The 17,121-nt window shown below is 41.4% G+C and overlaps 1 protein-coding gene across 1 annotated transcript in view; it reads left to right on the top strand.

The window, feature by feature from the left end:
* Nucleotides 1–4,688: 4,688 nt before the first annotated feature.
* LOC307265369 (endophilin-B2-like) overlaps nucleotides 4,689–17,121 on the top strand; it is a 28,156-nt gene continuing 15,723 nt past the window's right edge. The window contains exons 1-5 of the mRNA XM_080047080.1: nucleotides 4,689–4,821; nucleotides 7,663–7,804; nucleotides 8,923–9,055; nucleotides 12,621–12,750; nucleotides 13,688–13,780. Coding sequence (XP_079903206.1) covers nucleotides 4,759–4,821; nucleotides 7,663–7,804; nucleotides 8,923–9,055; nucleotides 12,621–12,750; nucleotides 13,688–13,780 — 561 coding nt within the window. The 5' untranslated portion in view covers nucleotides 4,689–4,758. The remainder of the gene's footprint in view (nucleotides 4,822–7,662; nucleotides 7,805–8,922; nucleotides 9,056–12,620; nucleotides 12,751–13,687; nucleotides 13,781–17,121) is intronic.

The raw sequence follows: 17,121 nt of genomic DNA, 5'->3' as shown, positions 1-17,121 counted from the left end.
ATTGATGAAAATGAATTAATAATGGTTAGACTCAATAAAATTCCAAATGGCTCAAGGGGTTCACATACTTTCAAGCAGCACTGTATACGTGCATGTAGAGCGTATTCAGTTAGCCATCTAAACATTTCATTTTTTCCTAATGTTTGAGGAAAAAAAACAACCCTCTCTCTTTTTCTCCACATATCTGAGAACCTGTCTATATAAAGCCGGTCAGATTTCTCTCCCCATACCAAAGGGACACTACAACGACAAAACACTTTTTAGTAGAAACCCAAATTACAATTTTTTTAACCTGAAAACATAATAAATACAGAAACCTCCAAACTACCTAGAAAGTGACAAAGTAGCACATTATCATTCATACTACTTACTTTAAATGTATCAAATGGTATATTACATGTGCCCTGTTTAAATAAATGATGCATACTTACATTTTATGATACAAGCTTTTCACTAGATATTTTTTTATTGAAATAACACACTCACCGGCCAATTTATTAGGTACACCAGTTCAATCTAATCAGCCAATCACATGGGAGCAACTCAATGTATTTACACATGTAGACCTGGACAGGACAACTTGTTGAAGCAACAGAATGGGGAAGAAAGGTAAGGGACTTTGAACGTGGCATGGTTCATGGTGCCGGACGGGCTGGTCTGAGTATTTCAGAAACTGCTGATCTTCTGGGATTAACCATCTCTAGGGTTTACAGAGAATGGTCCGAAAAAGAAAAAATACCCAGTGAGCAGCATTTGTGTGGATGTAAAATGCCTTGTTGAAGTCAGAGGTCAGTGGAGGATGGGCATACTGGTTCGAGATGATAGAAAGGCAACAGTAACTCAAATAACCACTCGTTACAACCAGGGTATGCAGAATACCATCTCTGAATGCACAACACGACCAACCTTGAAGCAGATGGGCTTCAGCAACAGAAGACCCCACCGGGTGCCACTCCTGTCAGCTAAAAACAGGAAAATGAGGCTACAATTCTCACAGGTTCACCAAAATTGTACAACATAAGATTAGAAAAATCATGCCTGGTCTGATGAGTCTCGATTTCAGTTGCGACATTCAGATGGCAGGTTCAGAATTAATTGTAAACAACATGGAAGCATGGATCCATCCTGCCTTGTATCAACGGTTCAGGCTGGTGGTGGTGGTTTAATGGTGTGGGGGATATTTTCTTGGCACACTTTGGGCCCCTTAGTACCAATTTAGCATAGTTTAAACGCCGCAGCCTACCTGAGTATTGTTGCTGACCATGCCCATCCCTTTATGACCACAGTGTACCCATCTTCTTATAGCTACCTCCAGCAGGATAATGCACCATGTCACAAAGCTCAAATCATCTCAAACTGCTTTCTTGAACAATGACAATGAGTTCACTGTACTCCAATAGCCTGCACAGTCACCAGATCTCAACCCAATAGAGCCCCTTTGGGATGTGGTGGAACCAGAGATTCACATCATGGATGTGCAGCCGCCAGATCTGCAGCAACTGTGTGATGCTATCATGTCAATATGGACCAAAACCTCTGAGGAATGTTTCAAACACCTTGTTGAAAGTATGCCACCAAGAATTAAGGCAGTTCTGAAGGCCGAAGAAGGTCCAACCCGGTAAGGTGTACCTAATAAAGTGGCCGGTGAGTGTATGCTGTACTGTAGGAATAAATAATGTATTAGTACATTTTACATGATTTACATGCTGTATTTTCCCTGCATAACTGCTTAAGCCTAAGCATCACTTGTTATGCATTATGCTGTATGCATACATACATGCTACACTGCAGTGGTGTGCACAGACTCTAAGGGACAGGGGAGAAAAATTAAAAAAGGGCACCGCCTCCATGTAAACAACCGGGGCCGTGCATGGCAACAGCCCTCAGATATTGGGGTGAATAATAGTTTTGGAGAAATGGGGTGACACTCACAGCCAATCAAATGCCCCTCTGATGTGACCCAGAGACAACAGAGGAACTTGGTAGCGTCCCAACACGGTGCCCCTTCAGATTAACCCTGCGTTCCAAATCACATACTCTTTCTTTTTACTACACTACATACTAGAGTTTAAGGGCCACAGGAGAGAAAAATCAGATAAGGAAGATTTTTTTTTATTATGTTGAGAAAAGTCAAGAATAAAGACGAGTACTCCAAAATACTATTGGAGTTAGTGGGGCACAGTGTTAATTTTGGCAGCAAATTCTGATTTAGTCATAGTCTTAGTCTTTTGAATATCACACCATTTAGTCTTAGTCCTATTCTAGTCATCTAAAATATTTTAGTCTTAGTCTATTTAACCTTTATTTACCCAGGCAAGCAAATTAAGAACAAAATTCTTATTTTCAAGTGCAGCCTGAAGGGGAAGAGGGAGGGGAGTGCTAAAAGTGAAAACAAGGTTATATATATATATATTACACTTTTACAAAAATATATGAAATACACTTTAAAAAATTCAATATAATACAATACAATAAAATAAACAGTTAATCAATAGTGTATGACAAGAAGGGCTACTAGCAGGTGCAGGAGTCAACTAAGATTGTATGCAGATTTAGTTTGAAAACAGAGAGAGAGGTGAAGACAGAAAGTTTAAGGGTGTTTTGAAGGGTGTACCAGTCAAAGGCTGCAGCGAACCGGAAGGCACTGCGTCCAAAGACAGTGCGGACAGTGGGGATGGAGAGGTTGATGAATGCACTGGACCTTAGATTACGGGCAGGGTGGGAGAGGTGTAGAAGAGAAGAGAGGTAGAGAGGTGTTATAGAGTAGTAGTAGTAGTCTAGTCTACTAAATATAAGCAGATTTTAGTTTGACTAAATCTACAGCGGACTTCGTCGACTAAGTGTTTTTCTTCATTGAATGGTATTAAGGTTTGAATATGCAATACACACAGATTTAATGGTTGTAATACAAAACATTCTATTTCATTAGTAATAATCTCACATAAAATCAGTGTACCTGACTGGATAGGGGGAAGGGGGGGCTTTAAGAGCCTGTGCCCGGGGGTCCATTATCTCATGATCTGTCTATGAACCAACTGGATTCCACAATTCTTTTTATTTTTTGCGGGGAGCATTATTTATAAAAAAAATAAAAATAAAGAAAACATTTTAAAAAAGTGGGGGGCCCCACACTAGGTCTTGAAACGGGCCCCGAGATCGTTAAGGCCGCCCCTGGGCAGCAGCAGCAGTACGCAGTTGAGGTGCTGATAAATTTGAGCAACTGCGCCTTCCTTTAAGCAACACTGCTGCCGCTGTGTGTGTTTTAGATAATACAATTAGAGGTTTTAATTGAACGCTGTCCATGCGTCGGAGTTGATTGTAACTTAAAAACAGAAACTAACGGACGGAGGCGGCAGTTTCACATGGCTCTGTGTATTCAAACTCGAGACAGAGCCTACTACAAACAGATCGCGGAACTTAGCCGTTCCCCTAGACATCGTTAACGGGCAGGATATCCCTGACTATCATTTTTGTCCATCATACCGCAGAGTTTTTCAGCACAGCGGCTCACTCCACCCGCTCACACCTGCGCGGTCTCCCGTCGATTTTCACCGACACAGGGTTGAATTCACTGCTTTGCACTGATTGGATTTCTTCCCAACTTGTCCCACAAAAAGAGTAGTTCTGATTGGATCTCTTCTCCATTCGTCCCACCCTAACAGTTTCGTCTAGTTCCTATTCGTGGACTATAGTGTCAGTTAAATTAGTCTCAGTCTTCGTCATCACATCTGCCTTTTTATTTAGTTTTTATTTAGTTTACGTCCGTGAAAAAGGTTCGTAGACGAATATTTTTCGTCATAGTCTTAGTCTACGAAATTAACACTGGTGGGGCATTTATGTATTCAGCATACTACAATTGAAGTGCATGTATTGGGACATCCTAAATCTTTTTTTAGCAGGGAAGTATGGGAATTGGAACGCAGGGTCAATGAAGTGGTCATTTCTGCCACAAAAAGGACATTCCAACATTTGCCTTTCAAATCTAGGTTGACAATGTTCGTTACACATGGACTATCTAAATGATTGAATCTTAAATAGTTGTATGTGAAATGCTCCCTCTGTATTAAAGGAGCATTTCACCCAAATGACACCAATACAGCAGACCATGGATGTGTAATGTGTGTATGAATAAATAAATAATATTTTTGATTAATAACCTTTTTTATATTATTTATTTTTCTTACATGTTCGCGTGTAGTCTAGAAATAGGCTATAGTAGGCTTAGGCTATGTAGGCATAGATATGTGCATATATTATTATAGTGTGTTCATTTAAAGTATAATTATTTGATTTAATGGGGGTTAAGGACAACACAATAAATAGGCCTACATATGTTGCACTTTCGTCTATTGGTGTCTAACTAGGCAGACAGATATGTCCTTCTCCAACCACTTCAGTGGAGCTGAATGCATTGAATGAACTCTCAGTAAACATAGATCTATATATAAACGGTGCAGATGTTGCACGCTACTGTAGGCCTGTGTGGTTATGTGCGCAGAGGTCATGGCTCTCTAGGCTGCAGGGGGGGTGGGGGTGGGGTGGGTCGTGACATGCAGCCCCGGTGCCGGTGCTGTGAACGGTCTCTTTAAACGCAGGGCGGGGAACAGATTTCCGATCGTCCCTGAAGCGGATTACGCCTTGAGTTGTTGTGCGCGTCTGCCTCTCTGCTCCATCCTCCTCCCAGCTGATCCGGAGGAAACCCACCGGTGTAACGCGCCCAGCCCGCCCGTATGCTCAGCTCGACACGGAGGAGGCACCATGGATTTCAACGTGAAAAAACTGGCTTCAGACGCGGGGGTGTTCTTCACCCGGGCCGTGCAGGTAAGAGAGAGGCGAGGGGAGACAGATCAGCTGGAGCAGACAGAGAGAGCAGTGTGTGGATCTATACCGTCAGACTGGAACTGCGTCCTGCGTGGATGCAATAGGCTACTAGCTCTGGGCCATGGTGCTGGATGGATTAATGCACCTTTAATGTGTTGGTGGGTTATATAGTAGGCTAGCATAGCATAATAAAGATGAAATAAGCGGGTTTTTCGTCGTGTGTCGTGATGAACACGTAGGCAACGGCCCCCGGCGCTGTAAGCCGATAAAGGCTCTTCAAGCCTCCATCTATTATTGAAGGCTGTGTGGTCGAGTGTAGCCTCATCACTCATGTGACATCAGGAGACTGCCCGTTTTATTCTATTATATCGCCGATATCATGTTATTCATGCCCACGGCCACCTGCCCCAGTATCTGACGTTTTTTTAGGCAATCGGATAAAAACACCAAATAGACATAACAAACCCCGTTCAAAAAAGTGGCAATTTAACCATGTGATGTCTAATCATTAATGATGCTTGTTGTAGCCTATTGTGAACATAGTAGGCGACCTAGCAGATACAGACATACTTCAATTTAAATACATGGCGATAACATTCAAGCCTTGGATTCACTCAACAAGTTCCGATGTTTCTTCTCTGGAGGTTGTCCAAAGGCATTGTGGGAAACACAGGAAACCATTGACTGCAGAGGAAGTGAGCGAGACACACTGAGGGACAGCAAACAGATGACTGCTCTCTGCACTCAATAACTCCTGCACTGTATTCGAGAAAAACTAACGATATTTAGGCTACCTTCTTATAAGTCCATACGACCGTAGCTTCCTTTTTTATTTATTTTTTCCTTTTTTTTAATCCAATGTGTGGGATGCAGAACTGTAGATATACATACACTCAACAAAAATATAAACGCAACACTTTTGTTTTTGCTCCCATTTTTCATGAGATGGACTTAAAGATCTAAAATTCATTCCAGATACACAATATTACCATTTCTCTCAAACATTGTTCACAAATCTGTCTAAATGTGTGATAGTGAGCACTTCTGCTTTGCTGAGATAATCCATCCCACCTCACAGGTGTGCCACATCAATGCTGATCTGACATCATGATTAGTGCACAGGTGTGCCTTAGACTGTCCACAATAAAAGGCCACCCTGAAATGTGCAGTTTTGTCTCACAGCAAAATGCCACAGATGCCACAAGCATTGAGGGAGCGTGCAATTGGCATGCTGACAGCAGGAATGTCAACCAGATCTGTTGCTCGTGCATTGAATGTTCATTTCTCCACCATAAGCCGTCTCCAAAGGCGTTTCAGAGAATATGGCAGTACATCCAACCGGCCTCACAACCGCAGACCACGTGTAACCACACCAGCCCAGGACCTCCACATCCACAGGTTCACCTCCAAGATCGTCTGAGACCAGCCACTGAGACAGCTGCTGAAACAATTGGTTTGCATAACCAAACAATTTCTGCACAAACTGTCAGAAACCGTCTCAGGGAAGCTCAACTGCATGCTCGTCGTCCTCATCGGGGTCTTGACCTGACTCCAGCTCGTCGCCGTAACAGACTTGAGTGGGCAAATGCTCACATTCGATGGCGTCTGGCACGTTGGAGAGGTGTTCTCTTCACGGATGAATCTCGGTTTACATTGTTCAGGGCAGATGGCAGACAGCGTGTGTGGCGTCGTGTGGGTGAGCGCTTTGCTGATGTCAATGTTGTGGATCGAGTGGCCCATGGTGGTGGTGGGGTTATGGTATGGGCAGACATCTGTTATGGAGGAAAAACACAGGTGCATTTTATTGATGGCATTTTGAATGCACAGAGATACCGTGATGAGATCCTGAGGCCCATTGTTGTGCCATACATCCATGAACATCACCTCACGTTTCAGCAAGATAATGCACGGCCCCATGTTGCAAGGATCTGTACACAATTCTCGGAAGCTGAAAATGTCCCAGTTCTTGCATGGCCAGCATACTCACCGGACATATCACCCATTGAGCATGTTTGGGATGTGCTTGACCGGCGTATACGACAGCGTGCTCCACTTCCCACTAATATCCAGCAACTTCGCACAGCCATTGAAGAGGAGTGGACCAACATTCCACAGGCCACAATTGACAATCTGATAAACTCTATGCGAAGAAGATGTGTTGCACTGCATGAGGCAAATGGTGGTCACACCAGATACTGACTGGTTCTGAGTCCCCAGACCCCCAATAAAGCAAAAAAATGCACATTTCAGAGTGGCCTTTTATTGTGGACAGTCTAAGGCACACCTGTGCACTAATCATGATGTCAGATCAGCATCTTGATGTGGCACACCTGTGAGGTGGGATGGATTATCTCAGCAAAGCAGAAGTGCTCACTATCACACATTTAGACAGATTTGTGAACAATGTTTGAGAGAAATGGTAATATTGTGTATCTGGAATTAATTTTAGATCTTTAAGTCCATCTCATGAAAAATGGGAGCAAAAACAAAAGTGTTGCGTTTATATTTTTGTTGAGTGTACGACATATGCACATTTTTACATCTGCATACATAGCCTACTCTATCAATATATGTCCTTACATACACTCTACTCCTAACATCCTAGCACCCACCCTATGTGGAAAAAAAAAAAAAAAAAAACCTAATAAAAAATAAATAATAGGCTACTTGTCACCGCAAACGTGTCTATACATTCTGAATGTAGAATGAACAGTTTGGTTTTTGTTATTTTGAACTGATCCGTTCACCCTCTGTGCTTTCACTCAAATATTGTATAAATCACGTCACCTTTTATGGAGCAACTTGACAGCCACCCGTTTTACTCTGACTCTTTCCCCCCAGTTCACAGAGGAGAAGCTGGGCCAGGCTGAGAAGACAGAGCTAGACCCTCACCTGGAGAACCTCCTCACCCGGGCAGACGGCACCAAGAACTGGACCGAGAAGATCTTAAGACAGACGGAGGCTCTGCTGCAGCCCAACCCAAGTAAGAAGTGAAAATACATGTGACCTCTATGTGAACTACAGTATATTAGCGCGTAAGCATTTTACATTTGAATTGCTGTGGTTTTACACCTTTTGCTAACAAGCTACTTTAAGTAGCCTATGACACCAAGAGGTTCTTAAGGTCCTTTATAACTTCTTCTATTCTAGCATCTGTAACGTCTTAGACTTAGACCATAGAAATGCCAGAATAAAAGAATGGATCTTTGTAGTAACAATGTCTAACTCTTGATCTCTTACCCTCCATGCTGCAGTCGACCACACAGGTAAGTCACTTACCCAGAATGCTGTGTGAGGAAAGGCTGACAACAAACATTTAAAAGCCATACTGACATCCTACTCATACTCATTTTGACGTCAATTTGAGTATGTTGAGGTTGCGAGTTTGTGTAGGCGAGAAATGCCCGGATGAGTACTTACTTCCGGGAAAGATTCTGTGTATGGATCGATAGCTTACTTTTCCTACTCAACCGCCCCCCACAATGCATTGCGTCTTTTCAAACGACACAGACATTTATTTATTTTAATTCTTCAACATTCAAACCTCGCATACACAATCCATCATTAGGTAGAGAGTTGTATATAGTACATGTTGAGTATGTAGGAGGAATGACGTTAGTATGGGCTTTTTGAACACAGCCATTCTCCAGAATCACTGACTGCACCTTTTTCATTTGTCTAGCTGTACCCCAGTTATATAGGATGGATTTGACATTATGTAAATATTCTATTTGCAGTATATTGATAGCTGGTTTTGTAATCGCCACAAACGTCTCAGGAAAGGAAAAATTGGGGAAATCAAATCAAATCAAATCAGTTTTATTTGTATAGCCCAATATCACAAATAAACATTTGCATCAGTGGGCTTTACATTCCATACAGTACGACACCCTGCCCTTAGCTCGGCTGAGAAAAAACTCCCAGTAAAAAACCCTTTTATCGGGATTAAAAATTTTTTAGAAATCTCATGGAGAGTTGACAGAGTAAAGGGATCCTTCTCCCAGGACGGACATGCTGCAATAGATGTCGTAAGTCATATTGAGTTGAGTCTTGGGTTTGTAAAGGTTGTCTTCACCACCTGTTATGTGTTATGTTATGTAGGCGCTCGGATAGAAGAGTTCATCTATGACAAGCTGGATAAGAAGCTCCCATCCAGGATCACTAACGCAGAGCTGCTGGGTCAACACATGCTGGATGCTGCCACTGAGTTTGGTACAGAGACGCCATACGGTCAGTTCTTTATGGTTATTCCTTTTAGTTTTTTTCATTGGTGATAATGTACAAGACACAACAAGTGTACACACAAATAACATTAAGAAACAAATCTTCCCAAGGAGGTGAGCATTGGGCTTCATGTACACTCACAGTTCATATACGTAGTTGTTGATTTAATAAAAGTATTTAAACAGTTGATGTAGAAGTCTGTGAATACATTCTAAGCACACACACACACGCACGCGCACGCACGCACACACACACACACACACACACACACACACACACACACTGCTACATACCTCAGATGTTTGCCTGCTTTGTTTGTCATCAAACTAAGCAGTTGCTTTTTGCATGTGTATTTGATTTGAATTTATTTATTTCTCCTCTCCTTATTTGTATATATGTTCAGTATATGCAGTAGGTATATTACTTTTTTCTCCTTTTTTATTATTATTATTAATATTATTTTATTTCTCTTTTAGTTTTTTTTGGAACGATATATAGATATACTGTATATCTATATATATACAGTATCTCACAAAAGTGAGTACACCCCTCACATTTCTTCAAATATTTCGTTATATCTTTTCATGGGACAACACTGAATAAATGACACTTTGATACAATGTAAAGTAGCGTGTGTACAGCTTATATAACAGTGTAAATTTACTGTCCCCTCAAAATAACTCGACACACAGCCATTAATGTCTAAACTGCCGGTTACAAAAGTGAGTACACCCCTGAGTTAAAATGTCCAAATTGGGCCCAAAGTGTCAATATTTTGTGTGGCCACCATTATTTTCCAGCACTACCTTAACCCTCATGGGCATGGAGTTCACCAGAGCTTCACAGGTTGCCACTGGAATCCTCTTCCACTCATTCATGACAACATCACGGAGCTGGTGGATACTGGAGACCTTGCGCTCCTCCATCTCCTGTTTTAAGAAGCCCCAAAGATGCTCAATAGGGTTTAGGTCTGGGGACATGCTTGGCCAGTCCATAACCTTTACCCTCAGCTTCTTTAGCAAGCCAGTGGTCGTTAGGAGGTGTGTTTGGGGTCGTTATCATGCTGCAATACTGCCCTGCGGCCCAGTTTACGAAGGGAGGGGATCATGTTCTGCTTCAGTATGGCACAGTACATGTTGGTATTCAATGAACTGTAGACCCCCAGTGCTGGCAGCACTCATGCAGCCCCAGACCATGACACTCCAACCACCATGCTTGACTATAGGCAATACACACTTGTCTTTGTACTCCTCACCTGTTTGCTACCACACACTCTTAACACCATCTGAACCAAATAAGTTTATCTTGGTCTCATCAGACCACAAGACATGGTTGCAGTGATCCATGTCCGTAGTCTGCTTGTCTTCAGCAAACTGTTTGTGGGCTTTATTTTGCATCATCTTTAGAATAGGCTTCCTTCTGGGACGACAGCCATGCAGACCAGTATGATGCAGAGTGCGGCGTATGGTCTGAGCACTGACAGGTTGACCCCCCACCCCTTCAAGCCCTGCAGCAATGCTGGCAGCACTCATACGTCAATTTTCCAAAGCCAACCTCTTGGTATGACGCTGAAAACGTGCACTCAACCTTCTTAAACTGGGCTGCAGGGCAGTATTGCAACATGATAACAACCCCAAACACACCTCCAAGACGACCAGTGGCTTGCTAAAGCTGTGGGTAAAGGTGATGGACTGGCCAAGCATGTCCCCAGACCTAAACCCTATTGAGCATCTTTGGGGCTTCTTAAAACGGGAGATGGAGGAGCGCAAGGTCTCTAATATCGACCAGCTCCGTGATGTTGTCATGAATGAGTGGAAGAGGATTCCAGTGGGAACCTGTGAAGCTCTGGTGAACTCCATGCCCAAGAGGGTTAAGGTAGTGCTGGAAAATAATGGTGGCCACACAAAATATTGACACTTTGGGCCCAATTTGGACATTTTTTCTTAGGGGTGTACTCACTTTTGTTGCCTTCAGTTTAGACATTAATGGCTGTGTGTCGAGTTATTTTGAGGTGACAGTAAATTTACACTGTTATACAAGCTGTACACTGACTACTTAACATTATATCAAAGTGTAATTTCTTCAGTGTTGTCCCATGGAAAGATATAATGAAATATTTGAAGAAATGTGAGGGGTGTACTCACTTTTGTGAGATACTGTATATATATATATATTATAGGGGAGAGTGGCCTAAGTTGTGCAACTTTTCACTCAAAGTGACTTTAAAGTAAGGCCTTGACAGTAAAGTCTCCAACTCAAATATGTACATATATTTCAGGGTGTTGTGCATCCCTGGCAATAAAAACTTTGGATCTGGAATAAACTGTTGAAGAAATATAGCTTTCGGAAAAAAAGTTGTCTTGTTGCACAACTTGCCCCCGGTGTGGTGTAAGTTGTGCGGTTGGAGAGAATACCATGGGATGAATTGTGCCATTGATATATATCTCATAAACTGTAATGCAAGACAAATCCATTAGACAATCACTTATTCAAGGTGTATTTTAAGTAAATAGTTGACAAAGATTGAAGGACAATTTTCTTAAACAAGGCCTAGCAGATCTAATGGTTTTACCTGCAAAGCTCACAATGACAAAGTCACCATCATCATCTTTCTGGCCATCTGAACTCTCATCAGTGGTGTCGTTAAGTGGAATTGAGATGTCACTCTCTTCTGAGCTACTGTAGACAATCACTTTCTTTTGGTGACCAGCGTATACAGCCATGCCACTGGCACAACTCTCAGAAATGTACTTTGCACTAGTTGCTCCGTGCTTGTGGAACCAACTGCCACCTGACAAATGTGATTCCCTCTACATTTCTGCCTTTAAATCAAGGCTCAAAACCCATATGTACACCCTGGTGTTTCCTCCCCATTAACTATCTTACCTCTGCACTACTATCTTTGTTTATGTGGATGTATGGGCTTTACGTCTTTTATTTTGGTTATTGTTATTTTACCTTCATTGTTTACCTACTGAATGCACTATGTACAGCACTTTGGACAGTGCAAACTGTCATAAATGTGCTTTTACAAATACATTTTACTTACTTACTTACTTACTTACTTATAACTCACCTAGGCCCTTTGGCACAAATCACCCCATCCCCAGAATGTTGGATAATAAGCATGATGCAGCAATTTAGGGCTGACATCGTGCTAACTATATAGACACAAAGTGTAGTATACTAAAGCACTAAAACATGTGTCAAATGTTTTCAAACTTGTCTATAAGTGTTCAGACACAATAATCAAAAAACCTTGATCATGGAAATTTTACTTTGAAAGGCAAAACACAGTTTTTTTTTAGCTTAAATGTGCTTCTCTTATTCCTTGTGTCTCCCTTATTTACAGGATGAGTTAAATGGATGGCTCTTCTTAAATATGTGGTCACATTTCCAGTTTCTTCCACGGTTTTCTAGAAACAAGGGGTGGCACAACTTCCAAAATGCACAACTTAGGCCACTCTCCCCTATATATTTTTTTTGTGCAAAAAAAAGAAATTGTTATTTTCAGTGTGGATAGACTTGGTGTGTAATATGAGGGTACATGTGTGTATTGTCCCGTGTGTAGGCAGCACCCTGATCACTGTGGGAGAATACCACAAGAGACTGGGAGGAGCAGAGCGGGAGCTGCTCCATACCTCGGTCACCACGTTCCTCACTCCTCTACGCAACTTCCTGGAAGGAGACTGGAGGACTATATCAGTAAGGCTGCATCCAATCTCCATACTATCTACTATTTAGCATGGTAGAAAAAAAGATTTAGGTTGTCCCGATTCTTGTGGCTAGATTTAGTATGGTTAGAAATACCAGGATGTCTACTATTTGTTCTGACTCACAATCCAGTGCGCACTGGAAGTGTTGTCACATCGACGGAGCTTCCATATGAAAACAAATGGGGATGCGACAGATATGAAAGCAAGAAGCAAGATCAAGGTGCAATGTTATGATGAAATAAATAAGTAAAAGTATGTCCCAAGTGAATGCCTACTGCATCCTAATTAGATTATTTTTATGGTCAAATGTAGTATGTAGAATAGAAAAAAAATAAAGTATATGATTTGGTACGCAGGGTATGTTTCTGATTAGCTGACTGATTGTACAGCTTCTAAAGCACTTACATCCACTACATTTTCCACAATTATTCTTAGCACTATTCTGAAGGTTATAACAGCAGTATGTTCATACGTTGTTAATTGTATGATTCATGATGTGCAAAAAGGCTGTATCTTTACAGTAATAACTCAAATAAAAAATGTTAACTGGCTTTATCCAACATTTAGGTTTTTAAAGGAGATGCTAATTTACATATAATTAGTTAGATATTGACTTGCATATTTATTCAAACATTTCTGAAAAAAATGTATAATAATATAAAGGACTGTTGTAATGCAAGAAAAAAACTGGCAACGTGTCATGGTGATACCTATAAGTTAAACATTCTACCCAATGCAACTGCGGTGTATGACATTTGTTAGCACCACCCATCATTGACACTGAAGCTGTTTTTGTGTTGTCTTCTAGGATATATCTTTGTTCTGCATAGCTAGCTAGTTGTCTCCTTGTGTTAGCTGTATAGACATTAGACAACCTTGTGTTGCCAGGTTTGTTCTGAACGATCCCATCCATCCCTCCTCTGCAGAAAGAAAGGCGACTCCTGGAGAACCGGCGTCTGGATCTGGACATCTGCAAAGCGCGTGTGAAGAAAGCCAAGATGGCCGAAGCCAAGGCAGCGGTGAGATGACACGTCACTCTGTCACTCTACTCTTAATTGTTCCTCTCCCTCCCCCTCCTCTCCTCTGTTATATCATTTGAAGGGTTAGGGTTAGGGTTAGGGTTAGGGTTGGAATGCTGTAAATATATTTTTAACAGATTTAAGATGCCTTCCACTTTGAAACAGTAACTTTAGTGAATGTCCAGGTGGTGGCACTGTAACTGCATTTTTAACTGTGGGAATCTGCAACCTCTGAAAGTGGTGATAGAATGATTTTTTGCCACTTATTTAAAAGGAGTTTTGGCGGATGAGTTTGCGCAGACAACACTCCCACCTTAGAGTCATCCTGCTCTCTTAAAGAGAAGCCTAATCATTATTGAATTCCTTTTGTTCCTCTTGTATTGAACACAAGACGGTTTCTTCATCAGATGGCCTCGGCTGCACTGACCAAATTTAACAAGAACTTTTTCTAAAGGCTTTTCAGATGTTCTGCTGGCTGCCAGTGACTGTGCCTGCTGTGCCTGTTGCATGTATCTCAATAACATAGGCTCGTTCATACTCTGCACTGACCACAAGTCTGTCCATTCTTTTATAGTGGTTCCATGCATTGAAGATAATCGCAGATAAAAGTCCTAGTACTACTGTATAGGGTTACTAAACTGCTGTTGGCTGTGTAAGCCCAGGTTACCATGGTGATCTGTTCAGGGTAAAAGGGAGCCAGCTTTGTAACATCATACCCAACTTAGCGCCAGGCTAGCTGGATGTCACTCTATTCTGGCTATAGATGTAATACACAGTATATATACACATACACAGGTATTCTGCTCAATCCAGGGTGGAGACCTTTCAGATACAGCAGGGTGGAGTCAGCTGCTGGACTTACATTGCAGAACCCAAATCAAAATGATGGAATGGGCCTTTGAGTAGTTGATGAAGAAATACAAAATGTTTTGATCAAATGTTGAGGAAGGGCCATTTACAAGCTCATAATATAATGCCCCAACACAAGGGTAGGTCCATCAACATAATAAGAATGTCATTTGACTCCAACTTTATAATGCTTTAGAAGTACTCAGCACATTATTGAATGTTGATAGTTATGGGGTAATAACTGCTGGCAAACAAATCTTACGGAGTGAACATACCTCAGCCTTTGTATGAGAGGTCAATTAAGAGTAGGGGCCATCATAGATGAATTTGAACTGTCTACAGTGCACCCTGCTTTGAACATGTTCCAAAAATGATCTTTCCTTGTGCTGCTTCTGATCTGTTTTTCTGTCTGCTGCTACGCTAACTGGCTAACTGCTCAATGATTGTAACTGCATGACTGTGCCAACATGTGTTTCCTCCTCCCTGCTCTTGTTTGTAGGCTGCACCTGATTTTCAGGAGACAAGGCCTCGCAATTATGTTCTGTCTGCCAGTGCATCAGCGGTAAGAGTCTCCAGTGAAATGGCACACATATATATATATATGTGTGTGCCATTTCATATATATAAATGTAACAAAATGCCGAGACCAAAACGTAACAACTTTTTCCCAGAATGTAGCAACTTGACTAAATGCGTGTCTCTTATCACATTATGGACCGAGCTAAATATTTTTGTAGTGTAGGATCAAAGTTTGTGTGTGAACACTTTGAGCCTTGAATTACATTAGAACCATTGAAAGAATGCTTTTATTGAAACTACACTCTACACTGGAGCATTTAGCCATTTCAATTCATGAATTATTGACTCACTCTATAATGTGATACAATTAGTACACTATTAGGAGAAAAATATTTAGCTTGCTCCATGTAATTAAATAAGTAATCACACTTTGGGCAAAAAGTTCTGATGTTTGGGGCTCAGGCCAGTCAGAGCAGAACGGTCTGCTCTGACTGGCCTGAACCTGACCAATCAGAGCAGAACGGTCTGCTCTGATTGGTCAGGTTCCCTGGTGGCAACAGGCCCCGCCCCCTAGCTTCAGCGCTACACTAGGAAGCAGTCTGTAACAACACATCAGTGGCCCTCTAATGTGCTCTATCTGAGGTGCGTGTATATTTTAGCAGCAGGCTAGGCTAGTCAGATTCTGTTGCATGATGTCACCGGATGTAACACATAGTCTCGTACTTATGACTTGAGCATGTGCAGGCAGCAGGCATGTTTATTTTTTGTTGTTGAATGCTCACACTAATTAATATTTAATACTGTGTATTTTGAATGAACAATCGCTGCACTGGTGTGATCTGAAATTATGACGAGCCCCTAAAAAAAGACTAAATTGAGTTTTGTACAGATCATTGGAGAAAATGGTAGTATATGACATACAGTATATATAGGTTGAGGTATGGTGGCCCTAATGTGCCAAACTGAAAAACAATTAAACAAAAAACTAAGCATTTCATATTTTACACAATATTTCATTGGAAGCAACAAAGCCAAAGACACAAGAGGACTGTTGGTGTTACTAATAATCGGATCTTCTATAATATAAAATCATAATCATACAGTAGAGCTTTTTATTCCTGCGCTCTCTGCTGGTCATCTACTGCAGTATCAATAACTGGTTAAAAATTGGTCATTGAATTGATCATACAAATACAGCCATGATTTAATTTTTCTGTAGCCTCAGGTGAACATTTATTGTGTCTTACCTGCATTCAGTTACTTTACATACGTTAGGTAGCATTACATTACATGTCATTTAGCAGACGCTTTATCCAAAGCGACTTACAACTGGAGCACACATTCATACACCCATAGCAGCAGCAGCTACCACGCAGGGTGCAAGCTAACTATCAGGAGACATTTTGGGTTCAGTGTCTCTTTGCTCAGGGACATTTGGACATGTGGCAGAGAGACTGGGGATCGAACCACCGACCCTACAGTTATGGGTCCACCACCCTATCCACTTCGCCACAGCCCTCCCAATAGCAAATTAATAATGTAGAAAATACTTAATTGACTCAATATACTTGGTTACTTTCCACCAATGTTACTGAGTTTATGCCATGTCTGCAGCAGGCACTGGACTTTTGACAACATAGCAGTGGGGTGTTAAGAGATCACGTGATTATGTTCCTAACAACAGAGTATTTAAACCTGTCTTTAACCTTAAACCACGGATAAGCCTCAGTAACGACAGCTTGAACACCTACATTTGTTCTGCAGTGAATGGGATTTTTTTTTAATTACCACATTAGCCCTATACTGTCAAACTTCTTTGTACAGGTGCATCAAACAAAAAAATTAGAATGGCATGTAAAAGTCCATTCGAAAAAGTAAACTTGATATATTCTAGATTCAGTACACAAAGTGAAATATGTCAGGGCCCTTTCTTTTCTTTACATTTTGATGATTATGGCTCATGGAATAAAAAA

This window comes from Ammodytes marinus, assembly GCF_949987685.1.
Source record: "Ammodytes marinus genome assembly, chromosome: 18".
Lineage (NCBI taxonomy): Eukaryota > Metazoa > Chordata > Actinopteri > Uranoscopiformes > Ammodytidae > Ammodytes > Ammodytes marinus.
This window is presented reverse-complemented; position numbering and strand designations above follow the sequence as displayed.